Source organism: Mugil cephalus, chromosome 8 (genome assembly GCF_022458985.1).
Source record: "Mugil cephalus isolate CIBA_MC_2020 chromosome 8, CIBA_Mcephalus_1.1, whole genome shotgun sequence".
Classification (NCBI taxonomy): Eukaryota; Metazoa; Chordata; class Actinopteri; order Mugiliformes; family Mugilidae; genus Mugil; species Mugil cephalus.
In genome coordinates this window covers 12,191,283-12,212,319 of record NC_061777.1, presented here as the reverse complement: position 1 = coordinate 12,212,319, position 21,037 = coordinate 12,191,283, and the positions used below count along the sequence as shown (strand labels likewise).

The following is a 21,037-nucleotide window of genomic DNA, read 5'->3' as shown; positions in this document are numbered from 1 at the left end:
CTAATTGTCCTTAATTTTGACCTGATAATCCACATTTTTTCCCTGTCTCGCTGTATTTACTGATACATTGCTGACCTGGCTAATTGTCGAAACATCTTTGTCTGCCCTGGAGAGGTGAAGGGTTGTCCTGGAGGTAGGAACCGATACCTCAGCTGGTACTTTCATGGGATGTTTCCTGAATTCGGCTTTTAAACTTCATGTCAGCACCAATCTGCTATGTCTTTTGTCATCTGTTACTAGATACATATAATGTAGTAAAAAAAAAAAAAACACACACACACACATTAACTTTCAAAAACAAATATGTGCAACGTGCTGTAAAATATAACACATTTCAGTCAGGTAGGGATTTTTATTTTTCTCCAGCAGGAAGCTTAGTGGACATGGTTCAGGGGGTCCGGCTTGTAAAAACACTGCCCCCAGCATATTGCTCTGAATATAAAACTGGCGAGCATGTGGAGCAGGCTGGTGCATCATATGCATGGACCCCGTTTAGAGGTGCTGACATGGTTGTGCGATATGCTGTTGGGGAATATACTGCAAGTGAGCAGAAATAACGTCTTGACAGAGAATCTAAAAACAGCACAGGCAGGTAAAGCACCATATATTCAGGATAGACACAGTTTCCAGTCACAGTGTGCGCTAGTGACCTAATATGTTGTTATCTGCTTAATGGTGTTTTGGCTTGGAACCTACAGAGGCCTGTTAGGGACATCTGGTCTCTCTTGGACCCTCTTACTCTAAATTTCATCCTCATTTTAGATCTGGCTGTTGGCCAACTGAAATCTCAAGCAATCTATAAGATATATGGATATTTGTACCTCATTGTTACATTTAATGTACGTCCTGCTACTGGTCTCCAGTTTAACCCCAGAGAATATCTAAGGAAACTACGCATAACACGACTAGATCATAAATCTCTTGCTCAGGTTCATCTCACCAGCCGATGTCAATAAACAGCAGATCCCCCCCCCCCAGCTGCTGTTATCAATAAGCCTATTCAATAAACATTACACAGGACACAAAACAAGGACCCCCGGAGGAGGCCTGCTTCACACTCTAATTGCCTTCTGAGATGGACATGTATAAATCCACCGGACATGTAAGTGAAGAAACAGGCCCCCACGAGATTTGATTTCACGTGCATCAGGGTCAATATCTAAGAAGTTTAATTCGGTTTGGCATAAATCAGATTTAATTTCCCCGGGAATAATGACTTTGGAAAACATATTGATGAGCCCATCATGAATTTATGTCTCATGGGAAGGTGGTGTCTGCGCAGGCAACGTGGATGCAATTTCAGCCAGGAGGGTATCAATGATGTGACACAGAACAGTACATCGGCAGCAGCACATTTGCTACTTATCTGCGCGGGCCAGAAATAGACGGAGAATGGCAGGAAAAGAGGCTGAAAGAAGGCGAACTGTAAGAACCAGTGGCTTCAGAGTTTGATTACACACATTAAGGTCCGTCCTTTTGCCTAAGACACATCTGAACAAATCGGAGAAAGCCGTTTATCATTCCAGACTCAAAAGCATGTGTGGAGGACAAGTCAGTAAAGACTACCTGGAAGCCAAACAAAGTAAACACACAAAGATACAGCTACATACCACAGAGAAGCACAAGTAATATCTTAAACCTACTTATAGTTTTTTTTTTTTTGTACTTAATAATATTCTTTCTTGGCAAACAACTGGATGTGGATCAACCTCAGTGCAACGTTTACATTTTATACCGCTGCGTGGGATGCATATAAATAAAAAAACTAAGTGAGGCAGGATCATATATTTTGTCCACTTTGTTGTGTGTGGACATGTTGAAATATACCCAGAAGACAGAAATGCTCATGTGTTTTACACATCCTGTCTTTAAAATAGGAAGTCAGAGTTTTCCATCACTCGGTCTGATCTTTGACCCCTCAGACATTCTTAGAAAATTAATAACAAAGCCACAGCTTGAAGTAATTTCTATCTTTTTTTTTCTGCACATAATGAAGAACTCCCCCCATGAAGACTGATACTTGATGCCACCATCTATCAAGAATGACTCAGCCTGAACCATCCAGTTTCTCTATATTTCATTGAAACTCAAAAACGGGCATTGCAAGTATTGGTCTTTCATCGGTGAGGGGGAAGCTTTCTGAAAGTTTACAATGACACTCGCTTTTTAGGCAAACGTCTCTCCCACCGCTGATGGAATGGCACCTCAAAGAAGGAACCGTGGAAATTGGAGGTCTCGGGTTTGGAGGGCAGGAGGGATGAAATTGTCCCAAAGTGGATCCAGATGGTTATCATTCTCTCCTCAGACCTCTTTTTCCCCCTCAGTCCCCCACTCATCACTCCATCATCCCCCCCCCCCCTTTCCCCCTTCTCATCTAAGGCAACTACAGGGCCGGTGATTACTTCGGTTAGAATTGAGCCAAACCAAACAACAGAAGACAGAGTTGTGGTCGACAAAATAAAGAACAGCCTCACAGTTCAAAGCCAAACTGTATGAGTTGAAACATCCTCGGGGCTCAGCCTGTTCATGTTTGCAGCTGTTTGTACAAACAACATACTGATTCCAATTAGTCAATAAATGTCCACTGTTATATTTGAGAAAGATTTAAAGTCACCAAAAGTTAGCGAGGGGTTAGAGAAAATGAACAAAGGTGAACAATTTAAGCGACTTGCTCATGAAATTGTACTGATGCCAAAAAAAAAAAAAAAAAAAAAAATGAGAAAAGAAACTAAAGGAGTGGCTGAGCCGTGAGACCTGTGTGAATTAGAGAGCAGTAACAGCAAATAGTCAAATCATGAGATCAGAAGCTGGCTGGTAGTATGTTTTGACATCCGCCCACTGGGACACAACCTTAAACTGATTCTGTGGGCTATTAATCAGACCAATAAATCATAATCTAACCCCGTTTTATAGCATCAACCTATGCTGCTCTCGGTGCAGCGGCTTGATTTTAGCCACAAAGCTTGTCACAGTGACTCGCTGATTACTATGATCTCCCCCTTTGGATCCTGTGGCTTTCTTCGATAAACACAGGGCTGGAACATTTCAAGCAGGGCTACGAAAGGTGAAGATGCCAACTCTTCGTGAAATCACTGAAAGGGAGGGACAAAGGGGGAACGCCGGGGAGGAGTGGCTGAACTGTGGTGTCCTGTGTGAATTACAGAGCACGGGGACAGAATAACTCCGTCATCAGGGGTCGTGCACTTAAATGTTCACCTTGAGGGGGAGCAGGGAAATAATGGAGCTGAAGGTTAGGATAATGAGACCGTCTGGGTGAATCATCTTGGTCTGGAGAGATAGCACGGACAGATGTGAATATAAATTCACCCTATACCGCAGTACATACAAGCTCCATTGTTCTTACTCTTACTCCGTCTCCCCTACCAGGAAGCGACATTTCACAGTAGCCCATAAATGCATAGTTAGGTCTTTATTCAGCAGGCAAATAAAATGTGTCTGCACATGCGAACAACAGCTAACACGAGCCTCATTTGCTCTCACACACACACACGAACGTCAGGCTGTATCTTGCTGTTGAGTTGATCAGTGTCCTCCTCATTAGTCATCCTATCCGGCTGCATTTAACTCGACTAGCTTATTACCTGCAGTAACTATTTAAACAAATGTGAGATACTCCAGTCAGAACTAATTTTAGTTTGCAATGGCAAATCTAAAAAGAAAGGTGCTCCGTGAGTAATGTTTTTATCAGAAAAGGCCTAACCTAGGTGGTGGTCATTGGTGACGAGAGTTGAATCTTGTCATGAGTGAGCGTGGTGGACTAAATTAGGTCCTTTTGTTTGAAGGAGATTGTTATTTAAGCAGGCAGTCATTTTTAATTTCAGTGTCATCAAATCAAATACTAAATCACACACAGAGATACAAAAACCACTTGGCATATTTCTTGGTAACAAGAGACTGGTTCAACGTATAAATCCTACACACCGTTAAGGTTGAACTGTGTCCATTCGCGTGGAACCTTGTGGCTCAAACTTTTTAAGGCTTTTATGTGCTCAAAAGAAAATTTAAAATGCTTCAGAGTAGTGTCTAACCGTTGCATCGTTAAATTGTGCCTTAAGACAGTAAGGAACACCAATGCCGTCGTCCGAGAGCTGTTGCGTCTGCACACAAGTAGCCACTTTTGTCAGATTATAACGTGCGTTTTATTTCAAATGAAATGCAGCGTGAGCATTGTGTGTCAGTAAAAAGTGCTCGTCCGCCTGTGCGCATGTGTCGGTGCATACTTGTCTGAACATATCAAAGACGCACGGGCAATAGATCAGAGTTTCCATCTGAAAAGCGGAGCGTCAAATTTTTAACTCATCCCAGCTTCACAGGACAACAGAGGAAAACCTGATGGGATCCATGTGTGTGAAGACAAAGATCACAAACACATACGCACACGCTGATCTTGCTTACTCACTCGCCAACTTTTTATATCTGACTTTAGGTCACATACCGGAATCCCTTTAAAATTGGAATGTTTTTGGAGTTAGAATATTTCAAATATAACACAGACATGAGGGAAATGAGACTTTGGGTTTGGGCCTCGAGTGCTGCTTAACAGTTAAACATGTAGATCATAAAACAGATTAGGCTTTTTGCTGCCCTCCTAATAAAATATTAGCAAAGTAAACAACACTGACAGTTATTTAAAGCTGATCATAACTTCTGTGTATTGCATTTTTGTTGGAGTTTCATTTTCCTTGCAAATCTACCATACAAAGTACCACACAACCGACAACAATCCACTCCCAACAATGTATGATATAAGATGGAGAATATGGTAAAGACGGCTTACAGAATGTATTTCTTGCACCAATAAGTCAAGTTTGGTCTAAAAAGCCACACTGATTAACCCTAAACCCAACTAAAATTACATTAAACTGCACAGCAGAGTAGAACATCACAAGAAGGCACACGCTGTTACCAGACGTTCAGCATTGAAAATGTCTTCTAGCAAATGCACCTTTTATTGTGATGTAGCTGCAGGGAGTCTTGAAGGGAAAGTAATTGGCCATAGTTTGGCGTAGATTAGTTGGGTTTTAACTGAGGTTAAAATGTGGTCTAGATCTACATTTGGACGGGTTTGGCCATTTTTTATAGCTGGATAATTCTTATAAAGAGGTAATGGTTAGTTGAAGAGCTGCTGGAGATTAGCAGCTTGGATGAACTTAAAACCTGGAACGTACATAATTAAGGTAAGCAATATTTTTCCCTGTGCTTGCCGTTCCATTACTTCAGGAGGACAGAGCCAGAGATCTGAGGCACGCTGATGGATGTGACACATAATGACGATGGGCCGTTTAAGGCAAGTAGGGAAAGACCCGTTCATCATCTAAGCTCTGCAGACTTTGAGGAATTTTCAAGCTCTGTGCAAAATCCAGAATTCTGAATATCTGTTTCGGAGTAGGTGCTGGAACATTTCTATCAATCACATTGACATTATAATTAAAAAGAGAGTAACATCTTCCAGAGGAAGACCTCAGGCAAAAAGACTTATCTGTTTTTGATTGTTATCAACTCTATCTCCAAGTTGGGGAAATCGTACATTAGAGGAGCTTAACACTGGCAAACTGTCCTCAGGTTCACATGGACAAACCCTGCTGTCTTCCTTATTATCGTTTAATGCATTTCACTAAGTACACTTACCGCCACAAAATATTGTGGTGACTGTAATCTGATTTGGGCGCTTAAGGCTTTTACATTTTTATTCAGTGTGATAAATGGAGAGGCATGAAAGGCAGAGGGAGCTGGCATCGAGCCATCACTGAATCAGATGAAAAGAAAACTTAAGGAACATGACACATTTTTTTAAAAAAAACTTCTGACCTTGTGACACCTGAACAAATCCATTTCATGAGCTGCCAGCACTGGTCATCATTTTATCCTTCTTGTCAACAACCTTCCCTGTTGTTACAATCAGTTTAGCTCGAAGACGTGTACTATTTAAAAGGCTGAAACCCTCTATAACGTCACCGCGAAGACGGTTTAAACTGATGAAATACAGAAATATTCACCTCTGTACAGTCATGAACACAGAAATTGGCAATAGAGACCATAATTGTCTTTTATTATTATTCGGTCAGACAGTCAAGATGTTTGTTTTTGCTGTAAAGTTGAGCATTTCATTGTGGAGGTCTGTGAGTTCTGACTCGCTGCTGGGGCCGGCCACAAGTAACTCTATGTGGAAGTCTTTGACCCTTCCTTACTGGCTTCATTTTTTAGACTCAGTGGTTGAAGCTTGATTTAGATTTCTGTTCTGATGGCTATACATAAAAATATACAACAACCAGGCGTGACGTTATGACCACTTTCCTAATATGTGTGAAGGTCGGCTTGGTGCCTCCAGAACAGTTGAGAATGGACAGAAAATGGACATTGTCCTTCTTGGGGTATCCATCGGTGTCTGGCAACAGTTGCTAGTGGGAGTCTTTGAGTCCTATGGGTTGAGGGGATTGAATCATCCCACAGATACTTGATTAGTTTTGGACTATAGAGAATTTTGAGGCCAGGTCATAATCTTGGGCTGTTTTCAGTTGATCCTAAACTGTTGTTGTGTCTGTGTCAGGCTGCATCCTGCTGGGGGTGTCATTACTATGGGGTGGGGGTTTCTAGTCTGGTCTAGGTGGGTGGTACATGGGTAAGTAACATCCACACGAATGTCAGGTCCAGAAGTTTCCCAGCAGAACGTTGAATTGTCACAAGATTATCAATCTCCTATAAGTGGTTTTAATGTTGTGGCTGATAGGGCTGTATTTTAAACAAAACAGTACAAAAATCCCCTACGCTGTACGAATATGAGTATTTACTTTTCTTCTTCTCATTTTGACCTCTTTAAATCAGTTAATCTCCATGTGACATTTGGTCTAGTTTACACACATCTCAACTGCCCCATGCAAATGGACCTTTTGACTGTATTATTATATCTTTTCCTCTTTGTGCATCACCCATATTTTCTCCGGAAAGGCACAAATTGAGTTTGTTTTTGGCAAATTTGCTATTAAGCTCCAGCAATGTGATGTGAATTTCCAGCAGTGGTTTTCAGGCAGCTCGCCTCACATCACGAGGTGTCTGAAACTGTTAAGTGTCTAAATTGCTCTCTCTCTCTCTCTCCCTATCTCGACCTCCCTGCCTGTCTCTCTCTCTCTCTCTCTCACACACACACACGCGCGCGCTGCATACGCACACACGCAGGAAAAGAAAATGAGGGACGCGTTCTGTTTACAGCCGCTATGTGAAACTCAATTACACAGCCAATTGAGAATGCGGCTGCTCCTCAGATTTGGGAGATGTGTTCCTGACCTAAAAACATTTCCCAGTGAAGTCTCAACAACTGCAAACACTTACTAGATTGACAGGCAAGGAACACAGCACGCGCGCGCACGCACACACTGATACACACATCTGGAACTTTGCTTCTCTCATTCATATTTGCTGAGTGTTTTCCTGCACGGTCCCCTTTGCGTTGCTGCCCCCGGACCCCTTCAGATGAGGTGAGGTAAGATTTGGAGCCACAGCGTTATGCCATCTGGATAGACATTCACACATTCTTGCTCATGTGAAAACACACACACACACACACAGATATACTCTTGTCATAACCCACACTGACAAACACCTGGACCTGGTTACTGGACTCAGAGGGAGAGTTGAATACTGTGTGCATGCCTGTGTCTATAAGTGGGGTGCACAGGGAATACTGGGCTGTAGGTTATTCAGTGCTGGAGGCTGTGTTGAGGTTCATTTTAATTTTCTTTTCCCTTTTTTTTCCTCTGCTTTTTGAGCCCTTGAAGAAGGGGGCCCACTCTACCAAAGTCCCAAAAATTAAATTTGGGTCAGTGCCACCGCAATATGTAGGCTCATTCTAGTAAAACGGTTGTGATGTTGTAACACGTTACGTGTGTGCTAATCTGTGCAAACTCTGCAGAGGCAAAAACAAATCCCATCCCTTTAAAAATGCTGCGACGCCTTAAAGGCATCCATGTGTCTAAGAAAATAAATATGCACATGGATGTGTCATAGAAAAACACCCATGCACACTCACAATAAGATAGGCACGGATAGTTTCATATGAAAACAAATCTATACATTTTAATAAATAGCACAGGGCATGCAACGTGCATTGACATGAGGAAAATGACAAATGATGGAATCCTAGGTTACACAATAAATTCCTACATATTATATATTATTGCTAACCTTATGCTACTACTACTGAAATATGTCCAAATATTATAATTTACTGAGCTTTTCATATGAAAACACAGGTAACACCTAAAAGCAAAAATCATAGTGCGGGGAGAATAAACACACCAAGAGATATAAGTAGTAACCTTGTCAAATGTCTGTCGCTTCCACTATACTTTCTTCCGTTATGTCCAAATGCCGCAAAATCTCGTGAGATCAAACCTCGGTGACAAACGAGACAATCGCACGTGCAGCACAATGTCAACAAGCTCAAACAATTAAAAAAGCAGCATCGTCTGTCAAACTTTCAAAGTGAAACGCAGACAATTGCACTGCAAAACGGATGCACCGAAAATGCAGCGATACCCGAAAAGAACAATAAGTACAAAAAGTCCGTTTGTCAGTGTCACTCGGTTTAACCTCATGTTTACTCACCGCAGGGCGTTTTCTTGCCTTCTTATTTCGATGGCGAGGAAAAGTCACAGCACACCGTACTCCGGCCACAGATGCGAGTCGGTCTGTGTTTTTTCTCTCCCTCCCTCCCTCTTTCTTCGCACTAACTCAGTCTCTCTCTCTCTCTCTCTCTCTCTCTCTCTCACTCACACTCACACACACACAGACGAGACCTCCTCTGCTCCTCTAAAACTCACTCAGCTGTATGAAGGGTGATTAATGCCACAAGCGAAGGAGCCAGAGGAAAGTGTCTGAAAGTAAAGCCCTGCTCTCAGTGGATTCCTCAAGTACTCAGCTGCTTTGTGTCTAATGAATAATGAAAATGTAAAACAACTGCACCACATCCTGTCTAATTGAAATTTGGAAGAACAAAAAAACAAAAACAAACAAGAGAATTAAAGTGAACCTATTTGAAAGTCGGAGGGATTGTTGTTCATTGGCTTTTTTCCCATTCAGTATTTAATTGGATTTTTCATTTGATTGTCATTCAACTACCCTGGAAGCTAACCTAACCTTCCACTGCTCACATTTTTTTTTTCGTCTGGGTTTGCCGGTGTAGATTTGCGTCATTGGAGGGGCCAATCTAATTCTGTGAGTGGGCTTTCTGATGAACAGATGAGTTACAGTGACGTGATCTTTGTACTGTTTAGCTGATTTCCCCAACAACAAAGAAATGTAAATTATTGTGAATTATTATGAAGTATTTTCATTGAATACATATGCTGAGAACAGACAGCTCATACATTACATATACTGTGTGCTGCAGATATATATAGCCTGTATAGCCTGTATAAAAACAAGCTACAACTCAGCACCATACATTTAACAGTGTGTTGTTAGATGGGCTAGTGTAGCCAAGTTGTCTCTTTTGTCACATGTAGTTCAGTTAAGTCGTTAACTGACTGCTGTCAGTAGGACATAGACCTTTCCTCTGTTGGTGGATGCCTTTTAAATGAGTGTATTGTTGTATTTGTCGTATTTCAGGACTGACTTACATATTCTCCGTGTCACCGTATGGGCCACATCTTTAGCGAAGTATCTGTAGAATGAGATTATATTGCATCTGTAGCACAAAAAAGAAAAACACAACAAACAAAACAATGGTAGATCATTTAAAGATGAAAATGTGAATATGTGGATTTACAATAAGTGCTTTTTCTGTGATCTGTCTAGCAATTACAGTAAATATCTGAAGTATTTATGCTTGACAGGTAAACATGTTCAAAGTTGAAGAAACTTGATTATATGTTGATACTTTTAATATCTTACAATAAATAGCCTATGAAAGTAGACTTCAGTCTTGTAATTTGTGCTGACAGCTTGAAGTGATTATACTCCCTGATGTTGCACTGTAATTTGATGGCATATTGCACTTTATAATGTGTGTTATTTGAAATAAAAGTCAAATAAATGTTGTGCATCATGATACAAGTTAACAATCAACACTTCCAATTCCAAACCAGATATGTAAAGTAATTGGCGTCTCAGACAGAACAGAGATTCAGCCTGACCTGTGTCTGAATCACTGTTAATGTCTAATGGTTAGGTGTTGTTGTGTGTGGTGAGTGAGAGTGAGTCTAAGTCTGATTTGTTGATTTGTCTTCTGAGCACAAAAAATAAAAAAACAATAATCAAATTTATTTTCTTGCCTTTTTGCATTACGCCATTATGTTCCTGTATGCATAAAGTAGTCTGTGTAATGCAGCCAAACAAAATTGTGTGAAGGATGCGGGAATGAGGAGATGTGTTGTACACTAAGAACCTCTTTACAGCTTTCAGAGATTCTGCTTGCCCAAGCATCAATTACATCCTTTTATCGCATGATGTACTAATGGGTTCTTTTGGCCTTTCTCTGCAGTGTCGATGTGTTAATATCTGCATTTTATTCTGCTTATCTTGAAATCTTCTGCAAACCCATGCGGCGTCTGAAGCAATAATGCAAGATGTTTAGTATGGTAAGAACACTAAGAGAAAATAAAACAGACATAAAGGCTTAGGCAGGATGTTTCTCTTCATTTTATTTTTTTTTTAAACAACTCAGTTCAGATTTAAATGTTACAACTGTTTTTTGAGTGAGAATTAACCCTTACTTCAACTCGATATTCACCCCCCTTTTGCCACATTGTTGTTTGGGAAACAAAACATAACAGTTCACAGCAACGGTTATAAAAAGTCAATGTCACTGAATAAATGGATGGGATGTTTTGTGGAAAGGAAAACACAAACCGTACACCAGTCTTTGAAAATCACAAACCTAGTTACCCAAATAGTTAAATACATATTAAGGGATAAGCAATGGCTAGAAAAAATATACTACATATTTTTATAGGTATTACTTTAACGAGAAGACTAAAATCCAACCTGAAATTAATGCAAATATTTTTTTAAAAATATTTAAAGTAAAATAAATAAAAAATACTAAAATGATTATTAAACTACACAGCACTGAGTACAGAAACAATATTTCTTCTGGTGCTATGCAGTTGTCAAGATAGGCCAGTCCACACAGTAAAGTGAAATATAGAAATACAATACAAAGATATATTGTGCTGTGCATTTTATTTACTATTGTTATATATTTATATATATTTGTGAATTATTTAAGGAGAATTCTTTCCTCCATAAAACCCAGGCAGTTATCTCTGTGTCTGTCTTTCTCAAGTGCCTGATGTTATATAAGCATATGCGTGTTTTGATTTGAAAGCAGTCACATTGTTGACTCTGTGACCAGTTTGACTCAGCAAATAGAAAATAAAACATATAGAATGTACTTAAATTACAAATGTCAAATAATCCGTACATTCAAAGGCATCAACCGTAACCGTCATCCCAGCCATTCAGCCCAACGTATATAAAGCACCTATAAGCAAATCTTTTATGCAAACATTTTAATAGCTATGTGTGAAATTGGTTTACAATAAATGGACAGAAAAGAACACAAAAACAAAACATAAACTAAGCCTGACACAGATAACTCTGCAATTATCTCATTATGAACTACAAATTCCTGCCACTATCCAATGATAACGAGTGATCTGCAATTTAAAAGGATAGAACAAAAAATGATGATGAAAAATTAAGAAAGATCGACTAGGCCCCTTGGCGTGATGTATCTACCTTTGGTGATACCTTAAGTTTGTATATGTTCATTGCATCATTTGTTGGTAAAGTTGTACTACTTTTGGCTGTGTAGGGAGAAACTACCACTGTGCAGAAATGAGTAGTAGTTGAAGTTCTTCTCCAACACATGAACTATTATTTCAGTAAGATGCATCCCACCAAAAGAGAAAGTAGAGCTAAAAAATGGGCATGATTCATATCTTCAGTGAGTGAGCATGTTTCTTGCAAAGAGGTTTGTCTTTCTTGGAGAAGAAGGCCTGGCCCTCAAGTGAGGTACAGCAAACCTGTAAAAAGGCCAACACATAAACACACAAAAGGTTACATAACTAACACTGATCACAAAACTTGTTCACAAAGCTTCAGACTATTCATTTGGATATATTGATTGGCAGTCCGAAGATGTTCAAATGTAAAGAACTCTCTGAATTGTTTTCCAGAAGTGGATATGAATTGTGAGCAGATGCAGTACGTGATGATATGTGCTACGCCTGTGGTGGAGTGAATCTACTGTTAATTCAGTGCGGCTGCAATCGTCACTTACAGCACAAACAAAGCAGGTGTCATGCCAGGTGTATCCAAGGGCTTCCAGAAATTTGTCTCCAGCCTCGACGGGGAACTCACAGCCATGGCAGCCAGTCCCAAACAAACTGTAGAAGTCTTTTCAGAGACAAAGACAGATGACATGCATCCATCAAACCAGTCAGGGTTTAAAGTCATAAAGGCAAGTCATGAAGTGATGCAGACAACGCGCCGGATAATTTCACTGGTAACACTTTCCACACACAGCTCGGACCGAAATAAAAACTTTCAGAAGGCTGCTTGTGTGTCTCCGTCTGCAGATAGTTTGGTGTTTTTCATTCCAGCCCTGTCAGCATAGTCGGTGTGTCCACTCAGCAAAGAGTACAGCCATCTGGTGTCCACACAGTACCCACACAATACCCACACTGGCAGTCTGGAAGTGTGCGTTCACAAGTCTGCAGGTAGTGGGCAAGTGTGTCAGAAAAATGTTGACACACAGTGGAGTTAACCCACACTGATACTTCTTCTAAGTGGTATTTGGAGCTACGTTGGCCTTTAATCCACTGGTCCACTCCGGTTGTCATTAGATGGAGTCTGGTTGCAGGGCTTAATTAGTTATAATGACTCCATTTATCAATCAGCTACACCAGATGAGACTGGGCCATGAAGAGGGTCATGTCCTTCACAGGTTGCAGTCAATCACACCATTCTCATTAACACCTAGACTGACCCACTGGTGCACCACCATGCTGTCATTACTATTAACATCTTAACAATAAAGAAATCTGTCTTTGGCTGACACTGTCTAGGTACATATTAAATATAACATCCACTTAAACGTGTTAGCAAACATATCACACAGTATATATCATTTTTATATAAGATACCTACGCTGGATAATCACAGTGAGTTTCTTTATTAATCGTACTACATTACTTGTGTCTAATCTTGATGAAATGCCTCACACGTGTAGGCTCTTAACTTTGTTTACATCACAAGTATGGGTATCACGGCAGAGCCATCATCACTTACCCTGTTCACAGTATGGCTCTCCATCCTCCAGGTGGAAGGTGTTGTTTCTAATTGGCTGTTGACAGGAAGCACACAGGAAGCAGTAGACGTGCCACGTCTGTTTGAGGGCATTTATCACCTCCTAGGTGCAAAGGCAGAAAAATGTGGTTGGTTAGCAACATTATACTATATATATTATATATATATATATATATATATGCATCATAGTACCTGGAAAGCTAGTGTAGATCCCCCTTACCTGCAGGTGCAGGATAAGCAGTAACGTTTGGAGCGATGTTACCATGCTAGATTTCTCATATGGCATTATTTCTAACATGTCTGACAGTGAAATTATGAGTTTATCTCAGATCAGAATGGAAAAATGCATCTGTTTTTCATGTATCAGGAATGCACAGTCTTGCGTACACTCTGGGTTTTTCTCATGTCACACTTAAAAAGAAACTTCTGTGGTCGAATGACCCAGCTTAAAATAGCCACGCCAATTTCTTTCCCACTCTGTGAGAACATGGCGGCAGGACAAGGAATCAGTGGAAAGTTGGTGGCAATGGAGGATTTAGAGAGAGGGGAGTGAGAAAATCAGTTAATAAGAGGCTGTAAGCCGGTTGAAGAAGTGTGAGAAATAGAGGGTTGAAAGGGATTCAGGCTAAAGAGGTTAGAACACGTGAGGGATGAATGTCACAGCGGCTAGAGGGCAGAGATTTCAGCTTCCTGACAATCTGGGTTCAGGCTACATCTGCAGACTCTACACCTCTAAGCCTAATTCTACTAACACCCAAAACATATAGTGCATTCCTGAGTTTCAGTGGTGGTCACAATCAATATTCTTCAACACCTGCAGCTTGCAGCTCGCACTGGTTTCTTGTACGATTTGTCATGCATCTTTGAAGATGGAGCTATACTGCAGCATTAGGAGCAGTGGCAAGATATAGGTACAGTATTTATCCTGGGCTCATTAGAATCTACTAGAAGTTACTTTATATAATTGTGTTTATAAAGGTTTCACACATCCAGTTGTCAAACCCCTCCGATCTAAACCTGATCCGTTGTAAAAATGTACAGTGGACGGTGCAGATGAGAAATTCACATGTTCTTTTAAACGGTTCAGTCTTTTCTGAGCGCAAAACAGAATAAGGAAAAATGATACATAAAAGGATAAAACAATTCAATTTGGCCATATATCACTGGAAGATCACTATCACCAGGCTCCAAACAGCATCCTTCTCCACAGACATCGCATCGACTCACCCCCAGTATCTTGGTCTGGCAGCGGCTGCACGTTGGAGCGAAGAACTCTTCATAGCAGTGCTCACAGTGGACAGATCCCTGTTCTTCCACAAAGCCTGTATCTGCCAGTGACGCACGACAGTGGGCACAGTTAAATTCCTCCTTATGCCACGATTTTCCCATCGCCACCAAAAATGGCCCTCTGAAAAAAAATCAACAACAGACAAACAGAGAAGACAGGGGACTTAGAAAGGATCCGGTTAACATACCATACAGTATTACACGTATTTTATATAAATATAGCTGCTAGAATGCAAATAGTAAACCAACAGTAAATAACTGAATGAATGTGGGGCCAATACCGTTTTTTTTTTTTTTTTTTTTTACAGCAGCATTGGCCGATGGCCGATACGTGCTGCTGATTTTTCTGAGCCGAAATTTGGAGCCGATACTACTATTTCTCCGACCATTTACATGATATAAATTATACAATGGTAACAAATGTTACAGCTATCAATTTAACCAAATTTATTGAACTCAAAGAATATTTATGCATAAAAAATAAAAAAATAAATAGGTAAAAAGAGGTAGAGCACAAGCAATTCGAGGGTCCTTCTCAGCCAAGTATGTTTGGCTTGTAGTCTTACACCTTGGCTTCAACATCAACACATATTCCTACCAAAAGCTTAACAACAGCACAACAGCTTCAGTCTAAACTGTGAACAGAATTATTAGCACTATAAACTTCAGCTAGCAAATTCCTACTTAACAACAACAGTAAAAGTAAAAAAAAGAAGAAAAAAAAAGCTCTATCTTACAGTAATTCTGTCTAACTTCACGCATTGTGTCAATGTTGACTGTAAACTCCTAATGCCTATGTGAGCTGATAATTGTCTGAGTACATTCGACTGATTATCTTTGCAACTGATTAATTCATCTTCATTTAATTTATTGTAGCCAATTTATTATCATTAATTCTTAAAATGTTCAAGTAATTAACAGACCATCTAAATAGCTCCGTCTGTGAATTAATCTTCCATTCAAGTCACTAAAAGTTCAGATCCTCTGCTTCCACTCAGACAGCACATTGCCTCTGGCCACTTTGATGATTAGCTAAAGTGGGAAAACAATGGAGACTATAATTTACTCGACACAACGGCTTTCCTTATCTGAGCTCACTCTGATGTGACCCAAGCTGGCTGATGTTAGCCAGCGAGCCACCCTATCCTTGGTGATATGTAATGCTGGGTGACACAGTCTGGGAGATAAAGCTCAGACCAGAGCAGTCTGCTACTAGAGAAATGAAGAGAGTCTGTAGTGCTCTTGTGTGCAGATGTTATAAAGATTAGAAAAACACACATGCTGCCTCCTCTTTTGTCCCAACTCCCCGTCCAATATGTGTGTGACCTGTGGATTAAGCTTTTACCATAATACAGTACATAGTACATACACCGATCAGCCACAACATTAAAACCACTGACAGGAGAAGTAAATAGCATTGACCATCTTGTCACAGTACAATGTTCTGCTGGGAAATCTTTGGACCTGGTATTCATGTGGATGTTACTTAGACATGTACCACCCACCTAGACCAGACCAGACCAGGCACCCTCACCCCCATAGCATTGATTCCATGAAAAAATGGAAAATAGTACATTGTGTTGACCTGCCCTCAAAATCAAGTATCTGGGATGCACTGAAGCAAGCCTGATCCACAGATCCCCTGTCCTCAACCCATAGGACCCAAAAGCCCCCCACTAACAACACACTATTGACACTACAGGACACCCTCAGAAGGTCCATGTCCATTCTCTGACAAGTCACAACTGTTTTGGAGACACAAGGGAGGCCTACACAATATTAGGAAGGTGGACATAATGTTACACTTGATCGGGGTAGAATGGAGTAAATTGGACACTGAAGATCAAGTCAAGTCTTGTGTGTTTGCACTAAGCCGATCTATGTGTAACATCATTCGCTCGATCAACAGCAGGGGAAACTTAATTCCCCTTATCCATACTACAGTCAGATCTATTTCATTTACAGGTTGTTTACTCGAGAGGGTTTCAAGTTAATTATTTTAAGTGCCTAACTGGGTCACTGAATAATTGAGGAATAGACAAGATTAATTTGTTTGGGTGTACATTGATGCGCATGCAGCCAAGTTGAAGAGACCACATCTCTTGATTATTCCTCAGTAAGAGGTAAAAGCGCACACTCTTTCTTTCACGGTCAGCCTCCTTCATTTCCCATAACAGTCCAGGGATTCTCCATTCAGATTATTTAGGATTTTATATTTTTTTACAGATAATCCAGGTTTATACTGTGTTATCTTTTAAAGTAATCTTTTAAAAGACATGTACCAAAATTAGTCAGCTCAGTAATTAACAGAACTCATGCTCACTCTCTACAACGTTTAGTAGCAGAGAGCAGGTGGACAGAAAATGAATGTTTGTTGTTGCAGCAGTCCTGTTACTAAACAACCTGTAGAATTTCAGAGCATCTATCGACTTTTGAAGGTCTGGTACCTGTCTCCAGCCACAAAGAGCAAAATACCAAAATTTTGATGCCGTGAGCGAAACTGGGAGATCGTCTGGTTTAACAAACTGGAAACTTGGCCTGGAAAATATTGCATTTACAGGAGCAGGGTTGAGGCAGATCAGGTGACTGTGTATGAATCCCTCATCAGTCTTTACTTCTCTTTGGCAGTGCTACTTGGACATACACCAGTCAGGCATAACATTATGACCACCTTCCTAATATTGTGCAGGTCTCAGTTGTCGCCTCCAAAAAAGGAGTTAAAGTATCTCTCCAATCGAATCCAATCAGAGAATGGACATGGGTCTTCTGAGGACGTCCTGTGGTGTCTGGCAACAGGATGTTGTTGGTGGGGGCCTTTGGGTCCTATGGTTTGGGATCTAGGGATTTTTGGGGGGTTGGTCAAGTTGTTACCAAACTCTACTGAGAAAGCAAGACGTGGACAGTTGTCCACTGGCTGTCTTTAAATCCCACCTGATGACCATGTTGCAGTGGGCACACATTGGTGTTCGAGTCCCAGCAGGGATATGTTCCGCCATCTGGACCAGGGTGTCTTCATCTTTAGGGTGGGGCTGTGGAACAGGTCGGGCTGGAACAGGACCCCTCGGGACACTGCCATTGCCCTTCATACCGAAAGATGGGGTGATCAAACCAGTCTGCACAGGGTGACCTGCAGGAGACATAAAAGACCCACACAAAAAAACAAAGACAAGGAAAGAGGAATAGATGTAAGCTCACACATTTGGTGTGTAGGTGGGTGTCTGTATTGTCCTGCAAGGTTTGTGAGTTATTTGACCCCTGGCCTCTTTGACTATACACCCAGCAGGTGTCATGGTGGTTCATGCAGCTGCCTGACTACTGTTGTCACAGCCATGGATTCACCACATCAATCTTCAGCAGCACACTGAATATTTTGACTTTTAACACATTCCAATAGTTTGTGTGCATGCACGCACACGACCAAACAGACAACCACACGGAGACCACCAAGACATCCGTCCTGCTAAAGCTCAGACACCTGGCTAAACATGCAGCGTGGCCTTTGATCTGCACTCTATGGACATTCTGACATTTTTTAACGTGTGTATTTAGATGGTGAGGGAAGGTGTGGCTTTACCATTACATGTCACATTTAAGTGTTTTTCTTGGGCGAGGAACAGGGCTGGGTGCACATTTGATCTTGGTCGAGAAGGGATTCCTTTAAGCCATCACAAAAATAAGTTTAGTCTCCGTTTGACTGTCACAGAAGTAGTTAAAACACAGCTTTAAGATGTGATAGATCAGAATGCCTTTTCCACTAGTAGATTATATAGCTAGAATTTCATGCAAAACGTGGCAGTCATTTGTTCCAAGTAAGGAACATTTTTTTTAGGTCAGGCAGTTTTACAGTTTGATGTTCTAGCCTGTTAGCGAAGCTGCCAATAATCATGCTTGCATGCATTTCGTACTGTTGCATGCTGAAGGTGAGCGCCGGTCAGCGAAGGATGCAGGTGACTGCATGACTGTAGTTTGCATCTGCGCTTTTAAAATTTCAACAGTGACAGTATTGTTTTACATTAGCAAAAAGCCAGTTGTGGAAAGTTTGGGCTCTTAAACTGCAGCTCAGGATTCAAAATGGGCCACTGGCTCGTTGCTGCTGGAGCACTATATGGCCAGCAGTATATTTTCATGAGCCTGGGTCCCCTGGTAAGTGACTACATTTACGATTTTTGCCGCACGGCAGTTAGATCGGGTCGAGAAGCTGAGGACAGGAGTAGACTTGTATTTGAAGAGTGGATGGTCTGAAAGCTGATGCTTAGGCTAGTTATGTTCAAAGACAGCACATCTGCATGCGAATACACAGATGTGCGTGAATATGAGCTTTATGTACACTAGCAGTCAAAAGTTTGGACACACCTTCTCATTGAATTGACTGAGAAGGTGAGTCCATACTTTTGACTGGTGGTGTATGTACTTTACATGACATACAGAGCAAACATTCACTGTCAGAATCTGTGAGCCGAGTGCTGATGTGATATTGGCATTATACCCCAGCTTTGTACCCTTCCTTTAAAAATGTATTCATAACTCCTGACAGGTCCCTTCAATAAATATTATCTTTCTGACAGAGTGGAGGTGCTGCATGTGTGACTGAGCGAGGCGCCACAGGCAGAGCTGGGCCTTCTCGGCTGCTTTAATGGCCTTCCGCAGAGGAAAAACACGAGAAAGGGAAAAGAAAGTCTGCAATGACCTATTTCATAACACATGTCACGCTTCAGCCATGGAAAATAAGTCTCTTTCCTCTCGCTAACTGGCTGTAACAACATTCAACCCAACGGCCGTAAATCAGTTTCACACTATGCCACAATTTGGAGCCTTACTTTTTTTTTGTTTTGTTTTGTCAGAGAAGAAATAACAGCTTTTTAACTGTAGGCAGGGATATATTAATCAATCAAAATGCACACTTAAAGGAAGATTTATCTCCATTCCAAGAAAAGATTATTTTTAGGATTCTATTTGGGGAAGTCTACCTTTTGGGCACGCACGCGTTCTCCATGACTTATGCAAAGAAAACAGCTTGGTCTATACTTTCCTAGTTAATTTAGTGAAGAAATACCGCAAACTGCTTACAGTGAAAACGGCCCGACACACAGCTATACAGACGATAGCTTGCTAGATTTGGCAGCATATTTAATTAAATATACTAAAGATTACACGCAGCCTTGATGAGATGAGAGAAGCGCTCATTAGCAAATGAAAGTCATCTCTTATGGATTGTGTACTCTACTCTCTAAGATGTCTTCAGAATTAATGTCTGTCAGCAGGAGACATGCCAACTGTGCCTTGGTCCCAGATCCATAAATAATATTTTACGCAGAGGTTCAGAAATGACAGCCGGCAATATTTATATGGCCGCTGCTCAGTGTCAGTGTCACAAGTGGACAAGGGAGAACACACATAGATTTTTACCCTGAATTGTAGCAGGTCCTTTCGTCATTGTCTTGACTACCGCAGACTCGTGGGTGTTGAGCTCGGGTTCCTCACTCTCTTCACTGCACAGTTAGGAAAAAGGGAAACAAAATTTAGATCACTTGATATAAATTGCAATCAAATTCACATAATTACCACTGAAAAACTCCCCCTGCACATATGGTATTGCATAAAGCTAGTTTTCTTAGTGGCTCATACGACTGATATTTTGTGTATATACTGTTCTGTTATTTAATATCTTATTATAGCTCACTGTACTTGCAGCCCACTAAAAAAGGCCTGCACAGTCGGTTTTCTTAAGTTCCTGTCAAAATACAGTAAGACAGACTCCAGACCACCTACCTGCTGACAGAGCAGAGATGGTATGGTACCAACCAAAACACAGCACACGGTTACAGCAAAAACAGTGCAATACCCAGCTTCATGGTGCACTTCCTCCTCGTGATTACAGTACGCGCAAAAATGCTGCCCGTGTGCCACATTCATAGCAGAACAGAGTCCAGGCCACGGGGGCTGGTGATGGATAGGCGACGGGGAGCTTTTTGCACAGCGCTAATAATACAGCACACCCATACAAACCTGATGCCAGAATATTCATTTAAATGACTCAACCAGGAGTAACTGACTACAGTGAGGTGAAATATAGCACGGTGTAATGTGAAACGGCGCCCACTCCAGATGCACTGTGGACAGATATAACACGACCGATAATAACGACGGAGGAGAGACAAAGATCTCACCGTGCAAACAACGAATGCACATTTAATACTAATAAACATTGTTTGTGTTTTAATAGACTGCTACACAATGTTTGTGTCTGGACACTTGAGGTCACTAACTGAATGGGTCTCCAGGGTCCCCAGGAAATTATACCAAATTTAAGTCAAAGGATAAGTCATTTTAAGAGACTCTGTCGGAAAACTTCGTAGTGATCTCATCAAACGATGCCAGGACACTAACTCAAATGACGAAATAGGGAAAATTACTGCACGAT

At 41.0% G+C, this 21,037-nt stretch overlaps 2 protein-coding genes across 10 annotated transcripts in view; both read right to left on the bottom strand.

The window, feature by feature from the left end:
- bmpr1ba (bone morphogenetic protein receptor, type IBa) overlaps positions 1-8,756 on the bottom strand; it is a 63,020-nt gene extending 54,264 nt beyond the window's left edge. For both annotated transcript variants that reach the window (XM_047592729.1, XM_047592730.1), the window contains exon 1: positions 8,623-8,756. The gene's annotated coding sequence lies outside the window, so the exon portion shown is untranslated. The remainder of the gene's footprint in view (positions 1-8,622) is intronic.
- Positions 8,757-10,638: 1,882 nt separating this feature from the next.
- The window catches only part of pdlim5a (PDZ and LIM domain 5a), a 63,777-nt gene continuing 53,378 nt past the window's right edge, over positions 10,639-21,037 (bottom strand). For all 8 annotated transcript variants that reach the window (XM_047591715.1, XM_047591714.1, XM_047591716.1 and 5 more), the window contains 6 exons: positions 20,023-20,105; positions 17,548-17,743; positions 14,557-14,737; positions 13,312-13,432; positions 12,302-12,417; positions 10,639-12,044 (listed from right to left, as the gene is read on the bottom strand). In XM_047591715.1, the coding sequence (XP_047447671.1) occupies positions 11,955-12,044; positions 12,302-12,417; positions 13,312-13,432; positions 14,557-14,737; positions 17,548-17,743; positions 20,023-20,105 (787 nt within the window). In that variant the 3' untranslated portion in view covers positions 10,639-11,954. The remainder of the gene's footprint in view (positions 12,045-12,301; positions 12,418-13,311; positions 13,433-14,556; positions 14,738-17,547; positions 17,744-20,022; positions 20,106-21,037) is intronic.